General features: G+C 34.5%; 1 protein-coding gene and 1 long non-coding RNA gene across 2 annotated transcripts; both read left to right on the top strand.

Moving 5' to 3' along the window:
* The first annotated feature begins 14189 nt into the window (after positions 1–14189).
* On the top strand, positions 14190–16345 carry LOC131011964 (epimerase family protein SDR39U1 homolog, chloroplastic-like). Its single transcript, XM_057939867.1, has 6 exons — positions 14190–14663; positions 15398–15508; positions 15600–15675; positions 15857–15975; positions 16100–16144; positions 16230–16345. The coding sequence occupies exons 3-6, from the start codon at positions 15609–15611 to the stop codon at positions 16308–16310; spliced, it is 312 nt and encodes a 103-aa protein (XP_057795850.1). The 5' UTR covers positions 14190–14663; positions 15398–15508; positions 15600–15608; the 3' UTR covers positions 16311–16345.
* A 41-nt stretch (positions 16346–16386) lies between these two features.
* On the top strand, positions 16387–17316 carry LOC131011963 (uncharacterized). Its single transcript, XR_009097153.1, has 2 exons — positions 16387–16837; positions 17078–17316. It is a non-coding gene; the product is annotated as an uncharacterized LOC131011963 (long non-coding RNA).
* Positions 17317–18309: the final 993 nt, after the last annotated feature.

Raw genomic sequence — 18309 nt, 5'->3', positions numbered from 1 at the left:
CTATACGAGTTGCGGGTTGTTTGGATTGAAATTTTTTCGAGTTATAAATTTTCAATTCTAATCATAAATTTTTGGTTTTCAAGTTAACCCATCACACTAGTCAGACTCGAAAAATTTATAGAAAAAAATTCACTAATATATCTCTCTTGTATTTGTAACAAACAAACAATTTTATATGAAATGATGAGTATAACTTTTAAATATTGAATCAAAATACATATTTCACAAACCTTTAGGAAAAAAAGAATTACTCCCTCCGTCCCACGAAGCATGACCCAGTTTCCTTTTTGGTTTGTCCCACGAAGTTTGACCTGCTTCTAAAAATGACAAAAAATTTATCATTTATTCACCTTTTCATTTTTTCACCTAACATACTTGACACATAAAATACCAATTTCTTAATTCTCGTGCCGAAAAGAACTGGATCATGCTTCATGGGACGGAGGGAGCATATACTACTGCTAACTTTCAGAAGCGAAGTAATAAAGTTGCAAAATCAAATGATGAGAAAATTTTCATATAACTAGGTGAACACATTGTTTTTGGATCAAAACGAGTTGAAAAATTTCAACACTAATTTCTTTTGGATTATTAATCTATTCGGATCAGCTTACGTTCGAGTTGGATTGCCTTCCTATATGACCCTTTAGTAATTATTGGTGGTTAATGCATCTAAAATTCGAGTCAATTAATTGCATGTCATAATAAATTTGTGATATTCGACTATTTAGTTAAAAAAAAAATGATAATCGTCGTATACTGCCAAATAATTCCTACCATCCTGTTAATAAGTTGGATCACACAATGTGCTCAATTTCCTAAAAATTAAGTTTGGTGAAGCCATCACGCGAGAAATTGATTATAAACTAAGAAAACAATAACTAAACAAAAATAGCAAACAAGAAATAAATCAAGAATAAAATGGACTCGGTTCGAATAAATCTACACTAGTCACTACTATGATCATAGATGCAAAGATAAATTAATTATCATGGACCAACCAGTTACCTGATACTGTGAATGCAACAGACGTACCCCAATTCCACTCACTTTATCGATAGTTAGTTGCATACGCGCCAGACCTAACTATTTCTCTTATCAAAACACAACCTAGCTATAGACGCCAGACCTAAATTTAATGTTTCAATAAATCCGACTAAGATCATAGATGCAAAGATAAAGTAATTCTCATAGATCAATAAGTTATCAGATACTGTGAATGCAACGGACGTACCCTAATTCCACTTACTTTATCGATAGTTAGTTATAGACGCTAGACCTAACTATTTCCCTTATCAAAACACAACCTAACTGTAGACGTCAGACCTAAATTTAATGTTTCAATAGCATTAAGATGAAGGAACCCAATTTAAACAAATTATCCAAGAAATACAAGTAATTATTCGTCACTAATTAGCCCAATTCCAACAATTATGGATTAGGGGAACTAATTGATATTAATCTGAATTAATTTAAGGTGATGAGACTCAAGAAAATTAGATTAATTAAAGCACTCTGCGCAAGGAACAAATCAAAATTCAATTAAATCAATTAAACATACAATTAGATCTCACAGATTTTAGATTAGTGCTTCATTATTCTCACTGAATCAAGAAATTAACTACTCGTACTATTTTATTAAAATAAAAGACAATGAAATAAAAAGAAAACATAAGTATAAATTAAATAAACGAGAAGTGTTATCAAATTATTGATGCCAATATTAAAGTAAAAGAAAAGCTACTGTTATCGTCTCTAATCTCTACAATTCCTTCACGCCGCCAAGCACTCTGTAGTGTGCCGCCATGATTCCTCTGCCAAAGCTTTCGCTCCTCAATATGCCAATTCTCAACCTAATTAATTACTACTGCACGTCCTAACCTCAATGTCCAGCCGCCAACATCAAGATTCACCCCTTAATAAAATAAAGCTTCTTATCCCTACTAAAAACATTCCTACGAAAATAATTAAATTCCTAGCCCACTAATGATGAATTAAAATAATAATAATAATAATAATCTAATGTGAAATTGATCTTCTTTCCAACTCTTCCCATATTGCACAAAAATAATTTCTTCTTCTCGATTTTATTCACATCCAACTCTTTAAATCATGTACCAAAAATCACTTATTTGTGTATATTAAACTCGATTAAAATATAATTAATAATTTAATAATATGAAGACCTAAAATACACACATAAAAAAACTCCTTCGTCCCATAAAATTAGTCCCTTATTTCATTTTGGGATATCTCAAAAAGATAGTTCACTTTTTAAATTAATACTCCCTAAAAATATTATAAAAGTGGATACAAAAAGTTGGGACGGAGGGAGTATTATATAAAAATATTATTTTACTAAATTAACTTTATTTAATTGTATGTCACTTAAATGTGAAAATGACATGTGAAAATAATAAATAAGGGTATAAAATATAAAAAAATACTAAAAGTTTGTATTTTATTTTTTAGAATATTTACATTTTCTTATATGTGTGTGAATGTGAAAAGTGAAAGGGGACTAAATTAATGAACGAAGGGAATACTAAAATATTAATACTAGAATATAGAAAACATGCAAATCTTAATATCTCCATTCTCCACCATGCACACACATAAATCAATAACACAATAATTTAATACGAGGTCCTTTTTGTATAAATAAATTGCTTGACCATGAACCACAATTAAAAATCGTTGAGAGGAAAACAACATAGCTATGAGCTATATATTAACATGTCAACACAAGTACTAGTCGTCGTTGACCAAGACAACTACAAACTAAGTAATATGCCTAGTGTTGATGTTGATTCAATTCCAAGGCATTTAGTATTACCGTACACTCAAATTAAGTCGACTTATTCTTCACCTTTCTGTCTTCCTTGCGTCAAATTAAGAAAAATGTCTACTGATGACCTTTCAAAAGAAAAATGCATATTGAGCTAGTTAAGTCTTATACGATGTATTCAATTAAGATTTTAAAAAAATAATTGTATTTCAAAAGTCCATACATATTCAATTTAAATTTAATTTTTTTTTTAAATCTGTTGATATTCAATCATGACTTTTAAATATCCATCAAAATCTGGTGATATTGAAAATTTGTAGGATTCTAATATGTCATGGACTCTATATAATTTTAGTGCCCTAATATAAATACAAAATCCCTCCACAAATCTCATGTCTACACGAGAGATTTTAACATTTTCTCCCCATCGTCAACGTCTACAAGAAAAAAAAAATAGATATTAGGTATGTCAAAATTTCCCAGCTATTTTCATTCATTTTTCTCTCAATTTTTTTGCTTTCTTCTTTTAAATATTGACCTCGTTCTAAAACGGTGCAGTAAAAGGAGATTTTGGCAATTTTTTATATAAGACATTTTTCAATCGATCAATGAGAACTTACTAGAATTGTAAAGAAGAAAATAATTTTCACATATATCATAATCGTGTATAATATATAAAAATTTGTGGAAAGACCGACTTGTATTTATACGATATGTACATGAGTTTCGATCGAGACAGTTTTTATTTATTTCAAATCTGACACTCTGTTACATTGTATTTAGTGAGTAATCTCTGTTGCAGTTGCACTGCATTTGTGTCATAAATAAGGCGATACACGCACCATCAAATATTTTTGCAATGATAATTGCCAAGTGATTGAAGGTCAGGCCATAAAAGTATAATAACCTCAAGTGATTGAAGGTCAAACTTAAAGTTTCGTTGCAATATTAGCAAATTAATGATAGCAAATGAATTTCCTTGGTGAAGTGAGATGCTGTTTTAACTGATGTTAGGTGTGAAACTTTACTATAATCAGTCTCATGTGGGATTATAACAGTGATGAGGCCGGGATACAATGGTGATGAGAATCAAGAGGGTAACAATGAGGATTATAACAATGATGATGAATTTAATGAGGAATACATAATGAGAATCAATGACTATGTAACATTTATTTGAGGGCTAATTGTCTGTAAATCCGTAACGTATTTTAGTATTTGATTTTTGTACCAATTTTAAAAAAGTTTCTAAATCTATAACTTATTTTTTGTTTGATTTTAGTCTGGTGATCGATTTTTTCTTATGCCGACGCCGGAAATGACACGGTGGCAACCGAAATTGACACCTAGGCACATTTATGACATGTGCAAAAAATAATATAAAAAGTCCCCCCTCCGCTCGTCTTCCCTTCCCACCCCGAAACCTTAATTTCTCCTCTACCCACCCGCCGGCGCCACCACCACCGTCGGCGCCGCCTCCTGCCACCACCACCTTTATTATTCACACACACACAGTGGGAGAGAGAGAGAGAGAGGAGGGTGGCGGTGGTGGCAGGTTGAATCTAGAGAGAGGCAGTGCTTCTCTCTCTCTCTCTCCAACTAGATTGAAGCTAAGGCTGCTCCACCACCATTTGCACATCTACAGGCGCGGGCGTTGGTGGTGGCAGGGGGCGGCGGCAGCAGCGGATGGGGGAGGGAGAATTAGGGTTTGGGGGTAGGGGAAGAGGGAAGACGATGGTCGATGGAAGGAGGAATTTTTTTTTCTTTTCCACATGTCATAAATGTGCCTATGTGTCAATTCCAGCTGCCACCGTATCATTTTCGGCGTCAGCGCAAGAAAAAACCGATTACGGACTAAAATCAGACAAAAAAAAGGTTATGGATTTAGAAGTCACTTTTTCAGAATTGGTGCAAAAACCAAATACTGAAATACGTTATGGATTTACAGGCAATTAGTCATTTCTTTAATTACATTCAAATTTTGGTATACAACGTGTTTGCATTTTTCATTGTTGTTCTAGAAAATGTAATATGATTAGGAAGTTTGGATAGCTAGTTTTATTTACAAGCATGTTGCATATATATTTTATTGTGTAAGATCTTCTTATTTCAATTTGTATCTATTATATTATATGTTTTTTATAGACATTTTTTTTATTATAACAATCTATAGACTTATAAAGTATATGAAAGATAAACCAATTTAATAGAATCTGCTAAACTCTACATAGAATTAAAACAAGGGTTAAGGTGCAGATAGGCCCCAGAAGTGTGAGCCCTTATAGCGATTTGCTCCCCTTAGCACTAATGGCTTGCGATCCAGAATCCACTCTAACAACCTCACTTCCAATCTCAACTAACAAACTCGAAGACGATCTCCACGCTTCCTTCTCCTCCTCCTCCTCCGCCTCCCACCCCCTTTCCCCCAGGAAAACTGCCGCCACCACCCTCGTCATCTCCACCGTTGTCGCTCTCTCCGCTGCCGCCGCATTCTCCTTTCTCTTTTTCTCCTCCGCATCTCCCCCCACCCAAAACCCTAGCCTGGGTTCAACTGCCGCGCTCTCGCGGCCCCTCTCCAAGTTCAAACACCTCGTCGTCCTAATTGTGGGGCCCACTCCAAGCTCAAGCACCTCTCTTTCCTCTTTTTATGTAGAATTGATCCCTAATTTGTGAATTAGGGATTTTGCAGTCCATTCAATGGCAAAACTCGGGGATCCTTTAATCTACATGAGAGAAAAAGAGAATGAGTGAAAGATTAAAGAGGGTGGCAGATAATGGCTTGTTATGAGGCAGTGGTAGTTGTTCTTCTCCGTTCAGATGAGGTAGTGGCTGCAAGTGTTGCCTGTTGTGGTGACTCACGGTGATGGAAATCGAAAATATTGTAGATGGGCAGGCCGATTTAGTGGCGGATGAAGCGGCCATGAGTGGTGGATCTGAAATTTTTAAGGTCGTTTTCCGACATTGATAGAGAATTGTAGAGGAACACTTATTTTGGGATTAGGTTCAGAAAACCCTTAATTGATGAGCTTGAATGATGCCCGAGTTGGAGAGGGCTTTGAGAGGCGGTGGCGGGCGACTGGTGTTGGCGGAGTTCCGCCAGAGAGTTTTGGGGAGAAAAATAATCGGCCGATGAAAATTTCAGGGTTTTTGGGATTTTTTTTTGGGGGATGAAGAAATTTTGCAACGAGGATTGCCCAAATTTTCGGGAGATTCGTCCCTTCTTGCCGGAGAATTTCGGAAGAAGATAAGATAAGCAATTATTATTGCCAGAAATTGGAAAAGAAATAGCTGGAAAACATGAAAATATTGCCGGAGAATTAAACATTACAAGTGGGCCCCACAATTAGAATTAAAAAAAATTACTAACTAACGTTGACTGACGGAGTTAGGTCAGAGGGGCTTAAATGTGCGATTTTTTGAAGTTTAGGGGGTAAGTTGCACACACAGTGAGTAAGGGGAGCAAATCGCTATAAGGGGTCACATCTCAGGGGCCTATCTGCACCTTAACCCTTAAAACAATTTATAAAATTAATAGAATCCGCATATTATAAAAAGTCTATCAAATCTTTTAAAATCTTAATTGAATACACCCCATTATTTTCATATATCTATATATAATATAAAGGGTTAATAGCATATAATATCACGAACTTTGCCCGAAATTCATTTTCCCCACGATCTTTAAAAATTTCATTTTTTTTTACGTGTAACACTGATGTGGAAAAATCTTTTAAAATCTTAATTGAATACACCCCACAATTTTTTTTTCCGATGACCGAAAAAATGACATAGCAGTGCCATTGATTTAATTTTACGTGTAACACTGATGTGGAATATATATATATATATATATATATATATATATATATATACCTATATAGGGGAGAGCTACAGTAAAAACACTTCTTAAAATATAAATATAAACATTTTTTAATGTACGAATTTTATCCAACAGGGTTACGAATTCATCCAACATAGTTACGAATTGTGAAAAATAAATTTTTGCTACATTTGGGATTCGAACCCAGGACCACAAATTCATCCAAAAGGGTTACGAATCAACCGTAGATCTTGATGATCTAAGGGCTGAAAATCATTTATATTTTATACACTTAAGAGTGTTTTTATTCTAGCCCTCCCCTACCTATATATATATATATAAATTTAAATTACACATATAATATTAAATACTAATAATAAAGCCCTAATTTCTTTTAATTTCTCATTTTTTTTCAGGCAAAAGGAAATCAAAGATTGCTTTTGGCACTAGAAAAAAAATATTGCTTTCATTTCCACCACCTCTATCGAAGGGTTTCTCTCCATACCAAAATTCGATTGCTGGCGCCGATTGTTTCCAGTCTTCGTGTTTCCTGTCATCCAAAGTGCGCCGATTGCTAGCGGCGGTGCTTCGCCCATTGGTGGCGCTGATTGATGGCCGGTGCTTCGCTGGAAAATACGTCGATTGATGGTGGTGTGACAGAATCGTATATTTAGGTGGTTTTAATCAAAGTGGCCGGTTCCTGGCTTCCAGTAGAAAGCGCGCCCAGGATTCTTCTTTGTTTTTGAAGTTTCAACATTTGCTACTTATTTACACACATACAAACAATGATATTAGATGGATAACCAAAAGAGAAGAAAGAAGAAGATATCTTGTAGATTAAAGAAGAAGGAAACGAGAAAGAAGAAGAAGAAGAAGAAGAAGGAAAATGGAAGAAGGGGACACTGCTTTTTCTTTTTTCTGATAACGTATCATTTACTGGAATGGCATGTGCCGGCGAGCCACATCAACGCCACGTCGATTCTGATTTGAGGGGGAAAAATCGTGGGGAAATTGAACAAATGTCAAAGTATTTGATAAAAAATGAAATTTTTAAAGATCGTGGAAAAAATGGATTTCGAGCAAAGTTCATGATATTATATGCAATTAACCTAATATAAAAGAGGAGTTTTTTTACCTCCAATTTTTCTCTCTCCTCATGATTTTTCCCTCCAAATTTTCTATCTTCTTTTTTCTTTTTTCTATTTTAATTATTTTCAAAATATCATTAATTTTGATTCACAAAAAAAATATTCAATATAAATATTAAATTAAAGATAATGAAATCTTTAATTTGATTAATAAATAAATAAATAAATAAGTTATGATCGTTTAAAGTGTCAAAATTAATTTTTGTTCGTTTTCATATATCTCTAATGTTGAACACCGTACTCTTTTATCATTTCGTTTCCATCTATTGGTGAAAAAATATGTAGATGTCATTTTTAATTATAATGATTGTTTAATTATAATTATTTTAAATTTAAATATTTTTATATTACAATAATTTTAATACAGTTAAGGAGAAGAAAATTTGTACTAATTCTAATACGGATTTGTAAATAAAAAGTTAGTTATGTATCTTAATATTAGAATTAAAATATTATATAGATTTATTTAATTATGTGTACAAATTATTTATTTATATAAACATTTTTGTTGTTATATTATTTTCATATATTATTAGTATTTTTCCTAATTTTTTAATTAATTTTGGGTTATTTAAGTATGAACTTTTAATAATAATAATAATAATAATAATAATAATAATAATAATAATAATAATAATAATAATAATAATAATAATAATAATAATAATAATAATACAGTTTAGACTTTTAAGAGCTCAAAATTGTTATATTAAATGACGACGATTAATTTTGTTATCTTGATTATTTAGTGTTATTTGTTTAATCAATGAGATTGACTTAAATTATTTGCTTTGTAATCTATAAATTTAATTGAAAGAGTTTAATGCCCCAAATTACCAACAAAGTAAAACTGTGTAAAGAAAAGAGTAATGTTGGATGCAATGTTATCAACAGAATGTTAATAACATTATAACCAACATGCAGCGGAAAGTAATAACACACAGGAATTCTTTTTTCACGGATTATAAATAACCCGTGAGTGCCTCAAGGCAAAATTCACTATGTTGAATCAACAATACAATGTACAGATTTGGATCTTCTTGGAGATCTATCTTTACAGAATATCTGCCTAAGATAAACCAACCTATCTACTTTCAGTACTACAATGTTGATACAACACAGAACCCAAAACAGCCGAATAACAAAAGTTAATCGGACAAAGCAAACAACCTGCTACGCTCCAATGGCCTTGCACTTCAACTCTTGCCCTCGACGTCCCGTCGATACAAAGATAGACTTTACAGATTGGCTGCCTAAGTCTACTTCGTCAAAGCAATCCTTGAAGAACCGGTGACACGTTTGCAGCAGGAAAATGACGAATTGGCTGTGAGTGAATGTTAAGTCGCAGATAATGCACTTCCAAAACGTAAGGATGATTGAAACTTCTTGCTGCATTTATAGGCCTTCATGTCGTGGTTGGTTTCATCCACTTCCCACTTCCAGAACCTTCCTATAACTGCTGCAATCCGTCTTCAATAACTGCTAGTCGACCAGCCTTGGGATGTTGGCTACGAGAACATGGTTCCTGAAAAATAGCAACAACCTACCCACTACTTTGAACCATGCATAACCGCCTATCCACTTATTAGAAACGTGGTCAACAAACAAAAGACTATTATTTCACAACCAAAGAATAAGAAAACGTGAAAGGAAGGTAAAGATTAAATATGTACAATTACCAATGGAGAGTCAAAGTATGGAGTCAAGGCAGACTCCAGAATGTTGGTTGACACCCAGAAATGTTGACACCATGAATGTTATCAACATTCCACCCAACATTGAAAACACAAATGTTATCAACATTGGTCCCAACATTGTCGGAGTCAACATTGACTCTAACAATAATTATTATACGTATTCAATTAGTATCAAATACTCATTGAATTTAATATTATACTCATTAAGTTGATAATATATATTGTTAATCTAACTCATAAATAATGAAAATTTTACATTATTACATAATTTATAATTTTAAAAATAAATAAATATATGTAATTTATAATTTTAAAAATAAATAAATATATCGTGGCCCGTGCATCGCACGGGAGGGCGTACTAGTTTCGTGATGAATTATTAGTTTCCTTACTTTAATTTGTTACATATGTGTATACATATACACATATGATTGATTTGTACGTAGAAAGAAACTACGAAGAAATTGTATAGTCCAATTTGCATATCCTGTTAAATGAGATAATTAATTTGAATGATAATAGTTCATTAATATTGATTAGATAAAATCATGCCCTTTTATAACATAATCATAATTAAAATTTCAGCATTCATTACAACTCAAGTTCAACCCAACGAATTTTATCATATCCATTACAAAATAAGTTAAATTCTAACAATAACTATAACTAAAATGTGAATATTTGTCGATCCATTACCATATAAGTTCAATCCTAACATGAAAATGAGTTAACAGTACTTGTTGCTCATTCGTTCCTTAAATGTGATGCATCAACCAATATATTCAATGTTATCTTCTTTGCTTTCAACATATATCCTTCATCCCAATCAAAATCATCATAAACAAATTAGCCATATGTAGTCATTCCATCAATACACAAGTACTAATACATTACAATAGATCAAAAATATAAAACTTTAAAATTAATTGAACTGAATTGAATTAATAAGTATAATTTAGATGCATATCGCCCAACACACATTTATTATAAATTTGGAATAGTATTAATGGTGAAAATAAATTAAACCGAATTTTGAGTATTATAATAAAAGCTATCTTGAACTTGCACAATTTGTACATATTTACTTTGAATTTAATAATAATATGAATTTTAATATAGTCGAGTGTTATAATTTTATTTCTATTATAGTCTCCAAGAATTAAATTAAATTAAATTAATGTAGTAAATTAATTATGTAATCACAAAGGAAAAATATACACAACAGTCAAACTCAAACTAAATATTAAAAAAAAAATCTAAAAAATCTGGTGATTTAGCCCAGCTAGAAATTTTCTTCATACTCAGGTGGGATGATTTTGGTATACCGTTATATCCAAAGTTCAAACACTATAAAACTTCAATTGACCTGTTGTTGTCGTCGTGAGAGTGTAGTGCTAGGATTTTAATTTTGAAATTTTAAACTGGAATGTAGTGTTTAGTTCAATTTTGTTAATATATAGAGTGGGGGATGGTGACAGTGTAGTGCTAGGGTACCCGACCGACAGATTTTTGGCGAACTGAAACCGATCAGTTCCATGATTTTCAAGCCGAACCAGTAAATCTAAAATCCAACCGCACCAAGATCTATCGGTTCGATCAGTTTTTGTGGTGCAGTTCCGTGCCTGCACACCCCTAATTTTAGTAGAATTTTTTTAAGTTCTTTTAATACAATCACTACTACAAAAATGCACATACATAACACCTCATACATAACGGTTTTTTCAAAAAACCGTTATGTATGAGCGCATTTTTAGAATAGATAACGGTTTTTATAGAAATCCGTTATCTATGTAGTGTTATTTATAAGCATAGATAACGGTATGAGGTAATTCGTTATAAATGAGTGTTATCTATTAGTTGCATACATAACGGTATTATCGAACCGTTAAGAAGAAGTGTTATGTATGCGATTATTCCATTTTATCTTTTATTTTCATAATTAATTTATTAATTAAATAATTAAAAATATAATATGAATTATATTATTATTTCTCCCTTCCCTCATTCACCTCCACCCTAGAATTATACACCACATCAACGCCTCCTGTAGAGGAGGCGACGTCTTCGATCAGCCCTTCCATGGTGGCGACGGCGACGGCGACGCGCCCGCCACACCGAGCGGCAACGGCCATAGCCTCTCCATGTCGTGACTCTCCTCCCTTCAGCCATAAACCCCGCGCCACCAGGTACGTCGCGACCTCAATCTCGCCGCCGCAATCTCGCTGCCCCTCTTCTCGTCTGCTAACCCTAGGTGCGCTCCATCTCTGACCTCAATCTCGCCACCGCAATCTCGCCGACCTCAATCTCTGACTGCCACGCTGCGCTCCCATCTCACTGCCCCTCTTCTCGTCTGCTAACCCTAGGTGCGGCGATTCGCGCTGCCTGCCACGACGTGCCCCTATCTCGTCGCCCTGGTCCTCGTCGCTACCCTAGGCTTCGCGATCTGCGCCGCATCCCCCATCTCGCCGCCCCTATTGTCTGGTAACCCTAGCCGCACCGCCTGGTCCCCCTCGCACTGCCTGCTTTCCTCCCTGTGTATTAGTTGGTCTTCGATTGCTTGGGGTTAATTTTGATTTTGATTGGGGTTAATTTTGATTGTGGGTTATTAGTTGGTCTTCGATTGCTTGCTTTCTTATTGTGATGTTGTGTTGTGCGTATCTTTGTGGTTTGTTGTTTTGGGGGAATTTGTGTATGTTTGCTATGCAGGTTGAGCAAACAATTAGGTAATTAGTGATTCATATAATTCTCGATCACCTAAATTAGTGATTCATATAATTCGTGGTTTGCTATGGGATGAGAATGATCCTTGGGCTAGGTGAATGATCAAATTGATTATCTGTGTATTTTTTTTTTGGCTCTTATCCCCCGATGTGGGTCCTGAAAAGATTCTATAGATTCTTCATTCCTGGACTGAATAAAACCTTAGGCATTGTTCTTCTTCAGTGTTTAGTGCTTACAAATTTTCTAACTTCTACATTCATGAATGTTTCATTTTAATATGGCAGGTTTGTTATGAATGCATTAAGAGCCAAAGAATTCTACCGGAGAGATGTTCAATACATCATTCGAAATGGAAAGGCTCTTATAATCAATGAGGTATTCCCCAGTTACTCCTGCTTCTTCATATTCATTATGTTATTGAAAGAAGGGATCTGTCCTAATTCAGATATAAACACTTACTAATTAATATGCGCACTCAATTTGGTTCAAATATCTTCTCTTGTGGCATGTTTATCCTAATTTGAATTGGCTACTGCTGCATGGCAAAAGTTGGTTCAAGTAGTATGAACTGGAATTCTGTATTCATAATCATAGGCATATGTTGGTTCAACCTAACCGGTTGAAGAATGGGGCATGGTGTTTTGTAATATGCTAATTCTTCTATTACTTAAAGTTTCTGTTTTGGCTTTGCATTTTCTGAAGATATAAACACTTCCTGAGGCAGTTTACTTGTTGAATAACCCATCTAGGTTCTTTGATATGCAAATACTATATTGTTCTTTCTCTGCAGTTGACTGGTAGAGTGGAAGAGAAAAGGCGGTGGTCTGACGGCATCCATCAAGCAGTGGAGGCCAAAGAAGGACTGAAGATCCAGGTGTTAAAATTGCTGTAGCTTTCTAGGCCATCTTGTTGAGATTTTGGTTTACTCTTCTTAAATTGTGTAATGGAACTTTCTGAAATTTGTTTGGCTGATTCTGTTGTTGTGGCCCAAATCACTTACCAATCACATAAATGTCTACTGTTATTTCCGCATGATACTTTAGAGTATCTAATGTTTGTAAATTTGACTTGTTCGTCATTGCAGGAGAAGGAATTCTTGAAAATTTTCCAAATGCCAGTTATTGAGGTTCCTACAAATATGCTAAGTATTCGAGAAGATCTACCCATCATGGCCTTTGCAGTAAGTTTTGGAACTGTTTTCGAATTCTTCTTATTGTTATAGCGGCCATCAGTTCACTTGTTCATATTTGAGTGTTAGACTGCTCAAGGGAAATGGAATTATGTTCCTCCCGAAATTGAGTATATGTTTGGGCTAGGCCGGCCAGTGTTGGTTGGGACAACCAGGTACTTCTATCTCATTTTCTGTTGTATAACCAAATCATCAAAATTGAGCCTGGTGAAGGTTTTAAGCTGAGACATTGCCAACCCTGGTGATGCTCCTAAACACGTCCAGTGGCGTTACTTTTCTATTGTGGATTTTTTTTTTGAGATGCATAAGTCATTAGTTGTTTGGTGTTCTGTCATTTTTAATATTTTATATCTCCAATCAGCTATTGAGTGTAAAGTTTATGCAAATTTCATTCAATACTTGTCCAATTTTTTCTCTTTTCATTTTTGAGCTCCCAGTATCAGCATATTTGACCATGGCTTTTGATTTCTAATGCAGTGTCGAAAATTCTGAGCATCTTTCTGCTTTACTGACACTACTACAAAAATCATCATACATAACACTTCATACATAACGGTTTTTTTCAAAAACCGTTATGTATGAGCGCTTTTTTTGCAAAGATAACGGTTTTCACAAAAAACCGTTATCTATGTACTGTTGTCCATGGAAATAGATAACGGTTTAAGTTAAACCGTTATGTATATGCGTTATCTATTAGTTTCATACATAACGGTACTACAAAACCGTTAAGCCGACCGTTATCTATGAGCATATTTTTATAACGGTTATTTCAACCGTTATCTATGAGCGCCTCTCAATACTGTTATGTATTAACATTTTTTTTCTTTTTTTTAATCAAGTTTTTCAAGCTTCTGCACCACACTCTTAACACTCTTAACACACCCGCCGCCTCCCCCCAAGCTCCCCCCGGTGACGCCGCCCGGACGACGCTGCACGAGCAACCGGACGCCGATGCCAGTGAGTCAGTGACCGCCCCCCACCCACCCTGCGTCGCGTCGCCTCTGACGCCGCTCTTCTCGCAGCAGCAGATCGGGCGGCGGAGCACCCCTCTCCTCCGCTGACGCCGTTCTTCTCGCAGCAGCAGATCGGGCGGCGGAGCACCCCTCTCCTCAGCTGACGCCGCTCTTCTCGCAGCAGCAGCAGCAGATCGAGCTTTTTGCTTCTCCGTCTGCCACCTACCGCACCCGTCTCTCTCTCTCTCCGTCCGTTAACCCTAGCAGCCGCCGTCGGTCGAGCTCTCAATCGCAGACCCTAGGAGCTGCCGCTGTCGCCGCCGCCTTCTACAATAGCCACCACCAAGGTAGAATCCCTAATTTATTCATCCCTTACGCAAATCTCATTCCAAATCCCTAATTTTTGAACTTTGTTGGTAACAATATGATTTAGATTAGGGCTTTTGCTCGATTTTTTTAAATTATATGAAGCTATTTTGCTCAAATTTTTTAATTTTCTGAAGCTATTTTGCTCAAGTTTTTGAATTATCTCTTGTTATTGGATTATCCTCAATTGAAAGAATGAAACACATTCTCATACATAATCACTTTCATTTCTTCATACTGTTACTGAAACCAGGAGTATTCTGATTACAATGTTTCTTCGAAGATCAAATCTAGTGTTATGAATTCTGCTTTAAATTTACTGCCTTGCCTTTGAATTAGGAAAATATTTGCTGATGTGTAAACGATTTCCTATCTTTGAATCTGCATATTAGGTCATTTTGTCTTCTCTGTGTCAGGTAACTGAATATATAGCTATAACATTTATATATTTGCATAATTTTATTAGTATGATGATTGATATATATATGTGTGTCAGTTGTGAGCTGTGAGATGAATGGCTGCGTGGTGTTTTCAAGTGAAGTTGGCGTCGAAATTGTTGATTTGTGTAACGTTGTCCATTTATGTGATGAAAACTGATGTAAAGCATTGTACCCATATGATGAAGCTTGCTGTGAAACTTGTTCAGTTCATTATATTGGTTTGTAACTCATACTGGTCACAGTTATAGGTTTGTAACTCATATTAAATTTCCTAGGTGTGTCGAGTCAGGTGTATCATATCTCAACACTAAAGTGGAAAGGATTATTGAAGCTTCAGGAGGCCATAGACTTGTAGAGTGTGAAGGCAACATTGTGATTCCCTGCAGGTGTAGTCTGTACTCTGTAATGGAAAATCGCATGTTAAGGTCCATTAATATGTATATTTCAGACATGTTTTACTTGGCCTTTTTGAAGCAGGCAGATGAGATGATCGTTTCAGTAACTGGAGCCACTGGGTTCATAGGTAAAAGATTGGTGCAGAGATTGCTTGCAGGTATGTGTAGACTCTAGGGACTTCATATCCATGATCACCGAACTGATTTATTGCACGAGCAAAAAACCTTATCTGATCATAAAAGCAGTTGGTTAGTTGAGTGTTTTAGCACTATTTGATTTGTGAGATGGGACACAAAATGTAACAGCTCAATGAACTTCTATTTCATTCTTATGTATAGCCAGGGACTATCCAGGAATTAAAATAGCAGAGGAACCAGAATGGAGAAACTGCATTCAAGGTTCTACGGCTGTTGTAAATCTGGCCGGATTGCCTATAAGCACAAGATGGTCACCCGAGGTATGCCGTTCTACGACTTTCCTCAGAATGATTCTGCTACATCTCATATCATAATCTAGTTAGACATCAGAGTGCCACCACAATTTTTTCTGTGCACACATTAATCTCGAAGCCCATATTGCAGATCAAGAAAGAGATCAAGGAAAGCAGGATTAAAGTAACTTCTAAGGTATATTTTGTACGTCCTTGTTAAAATCTCTTCTTAAGTTTTGAATCATCTGCTAATCGCTTATTGAAAACAATAAATATTCTAGGTTGTAGATTTTATTAATAGCACACAGGATGACCTTCGCCCCAAGGTTTTGGTTAGTGCAACAGTCTCTCTTTTACTTTAGTATACTCTGTGAAGAACTTAGTTATCTCCATTGCCTGTGCCTCTGACTCACATTTACAGGTAGGAATGTTCAGAAGGTGTAAAATATCAAAGTTTCTGTTATCTAATACAGTACCTTCCACCAACTCTAATGACTTTATTTTAATATTCTTGCTGCTGGTGCACCGTTATCTGATCATTGTTTATATTAAATATACATGATGCCATTATACGGTGAAACAAATTGAAACCTCAACTAATTGTGTTGACATTAACACTTGCTACTGTTGAATGTTGTTGTTTGATCTTCTTAGCTAGAAGATTTGGATAGTACTTTCTTGAATTCAACATCACGATCACCATTTTGTATAACCCATTTATATATTCGCATATTTACTTTTTCAGGTGGAAAACAATCCATACGATCCCAGCCTGATGGTTTTTATGGATTATAGAGACTACTGGAAACATAAAGTTCAATTCTTAGAAGCACAATATCCAACATTTCTGTATGCCATGCCTGTGTCCCCAACAAGAGTTTTCTTTGAGGTTTGGTCAAACTTTATTATATATTATTATATATTGTGACTGAAACTAACACAAGTGCTAAGCAGGAAACATGCTTAGCATCAAAAGATGCAATGCCGTTTGAACTATTGAGAAATAAATTAATGTCAAGACTGGAATTTGGGCGATATTAAGAATCTAGTGCTTAATAAAGTGTTTCATTATGTGTGGATGTATATAGTTGGTAAAAAATCATGATTTTTTCTTTTGAAATTTATACAGGTATGCCTCTGGGACTACTTCAATAAGAAGAAGCAAACTATATTAATTCCATGGAGAAGATGGTGCTATTTTTGTCCCTGGTGGTGTAGTTAGTATAAAATTGGGCGATATTAAGAATCTAGTGCTTATATGGTGGAAGAATTGTTAGACATTAATGTATGTGATATTTGTGAATATTTGGATGACAATGTATGAATATTTTGAATGTTATATAATATATGTTATCGATGGCAATGTTATTTTGTTGTTTTATAATTATTTCTTTAATTTTTGAGATAAATAACAGGAAATTTGAAAAAAATATATTACAATTATAAAAAAATGCAAAAAAAATGTTATAAAAAGTGCAAAAAAACCGTTATGTATTTCTATCAAAGATAACGGTAAAAACCGTTATGAAAAGTGCAAAAAATCGTTAACTATGATGAAAAAAATAATTTAAAAATTCTAATACATAACGGTAATATCATTAATACATAACGGTAGGAACCGTTATGTATAATTGTTAAAGATAACGGTTATGTACCGTTATGTATGAGCGCATCATACCGTTATCTATACTACTATACATAACGGTAATAAAACCGTTATGTATGACCATATCATAGATATCACCACTATACTTATCGGTTTTTTGGGGTCATAGATAACGGATTTTATCCGTTATCTATGAGCGTTTTTGTAGTAGTGTGAGGGAAATAAAAATCCCCCATAACATCCTTAATGCTCGCCCAAAGGTGCATATATACCTGGATAGTTTGGGAGACTTTCCAATTTTGGACTCCTACTTGGATATCTTTATATCTGTGAGCTTTGATAACTTATCTTTTGCAGTATGCTGCCAGAGAAGTACGTTGAGCTGAAGAGGCTTGTGAATTCACAAGAAAAGTTGTACCATATGGCTAGCTAGTTGCATATTTAATATGTTTAGTATTTTTGTAAGGCATAATAGTATAGATAGAGCAGTTGTTGAATTTTGACTATATTCAAATCTTGTATGAATTCTTTTTTATGATAATAATATAAAATTAAATATTTTGGATGATATATAATATTATTATTGTTGGTTTTATCATTTATACTGTTATGTATAAATTAATAGATAACGGAGAAATAGAAATCTAATTACGGTAAAAAACGTTATACATAACGGATTACCAAACGTTATTAATATCAAAAAACCGTTATGTATAGGTGTGTACATAACAGTGAATATTAAACTTTCATGACGG

The sequence above is a fragment of the Salvia miltiorrhiza genome, chromosome 2, assembly GCF_028751815.1.
Source record: "Salvia miltiorrhiza cultivar Shanhuang (shh) chromosome 2, IMPLAD_Smil_shh, whole genome shotgun sequence".
NCBI lineage: Eukaryota > Viridiplantae > Streptophyta > Magnoliopsida > Lamiales > Lamiaceae > Salvia > Salvia miltiorrhiza.
The sequence above is the reverse complement of the archived record's forward strand: the minus strand, read 5'-3'. Positions and strand labels throughout refer to the sequence as shown.

Bases quoted from the DNA above. Each gene is read 5' to 3' on its own strand.
- LOC131011964 (XM_057939867.1), top strand. From the start codon at position 15,609: ATGATCGTTTCAGTAACTGGAGCCACTGGGTTCATAGGTAAAAGATTG. The intron at 15,976-16,099 runs GTATGCCGTTCT...CCCATATTGCAG, and splicing joins GCACAAGATGGTCACCCGAG to ATCAAGAAAGAGATCAAGGA. The intron at 16,145-16,229 runs GTATATTTTGTA...TAAATATTCTAG, and splicing joins GGATTAAAGTAACTTCTAAG to GTTGTAGATTTTATTAATAG.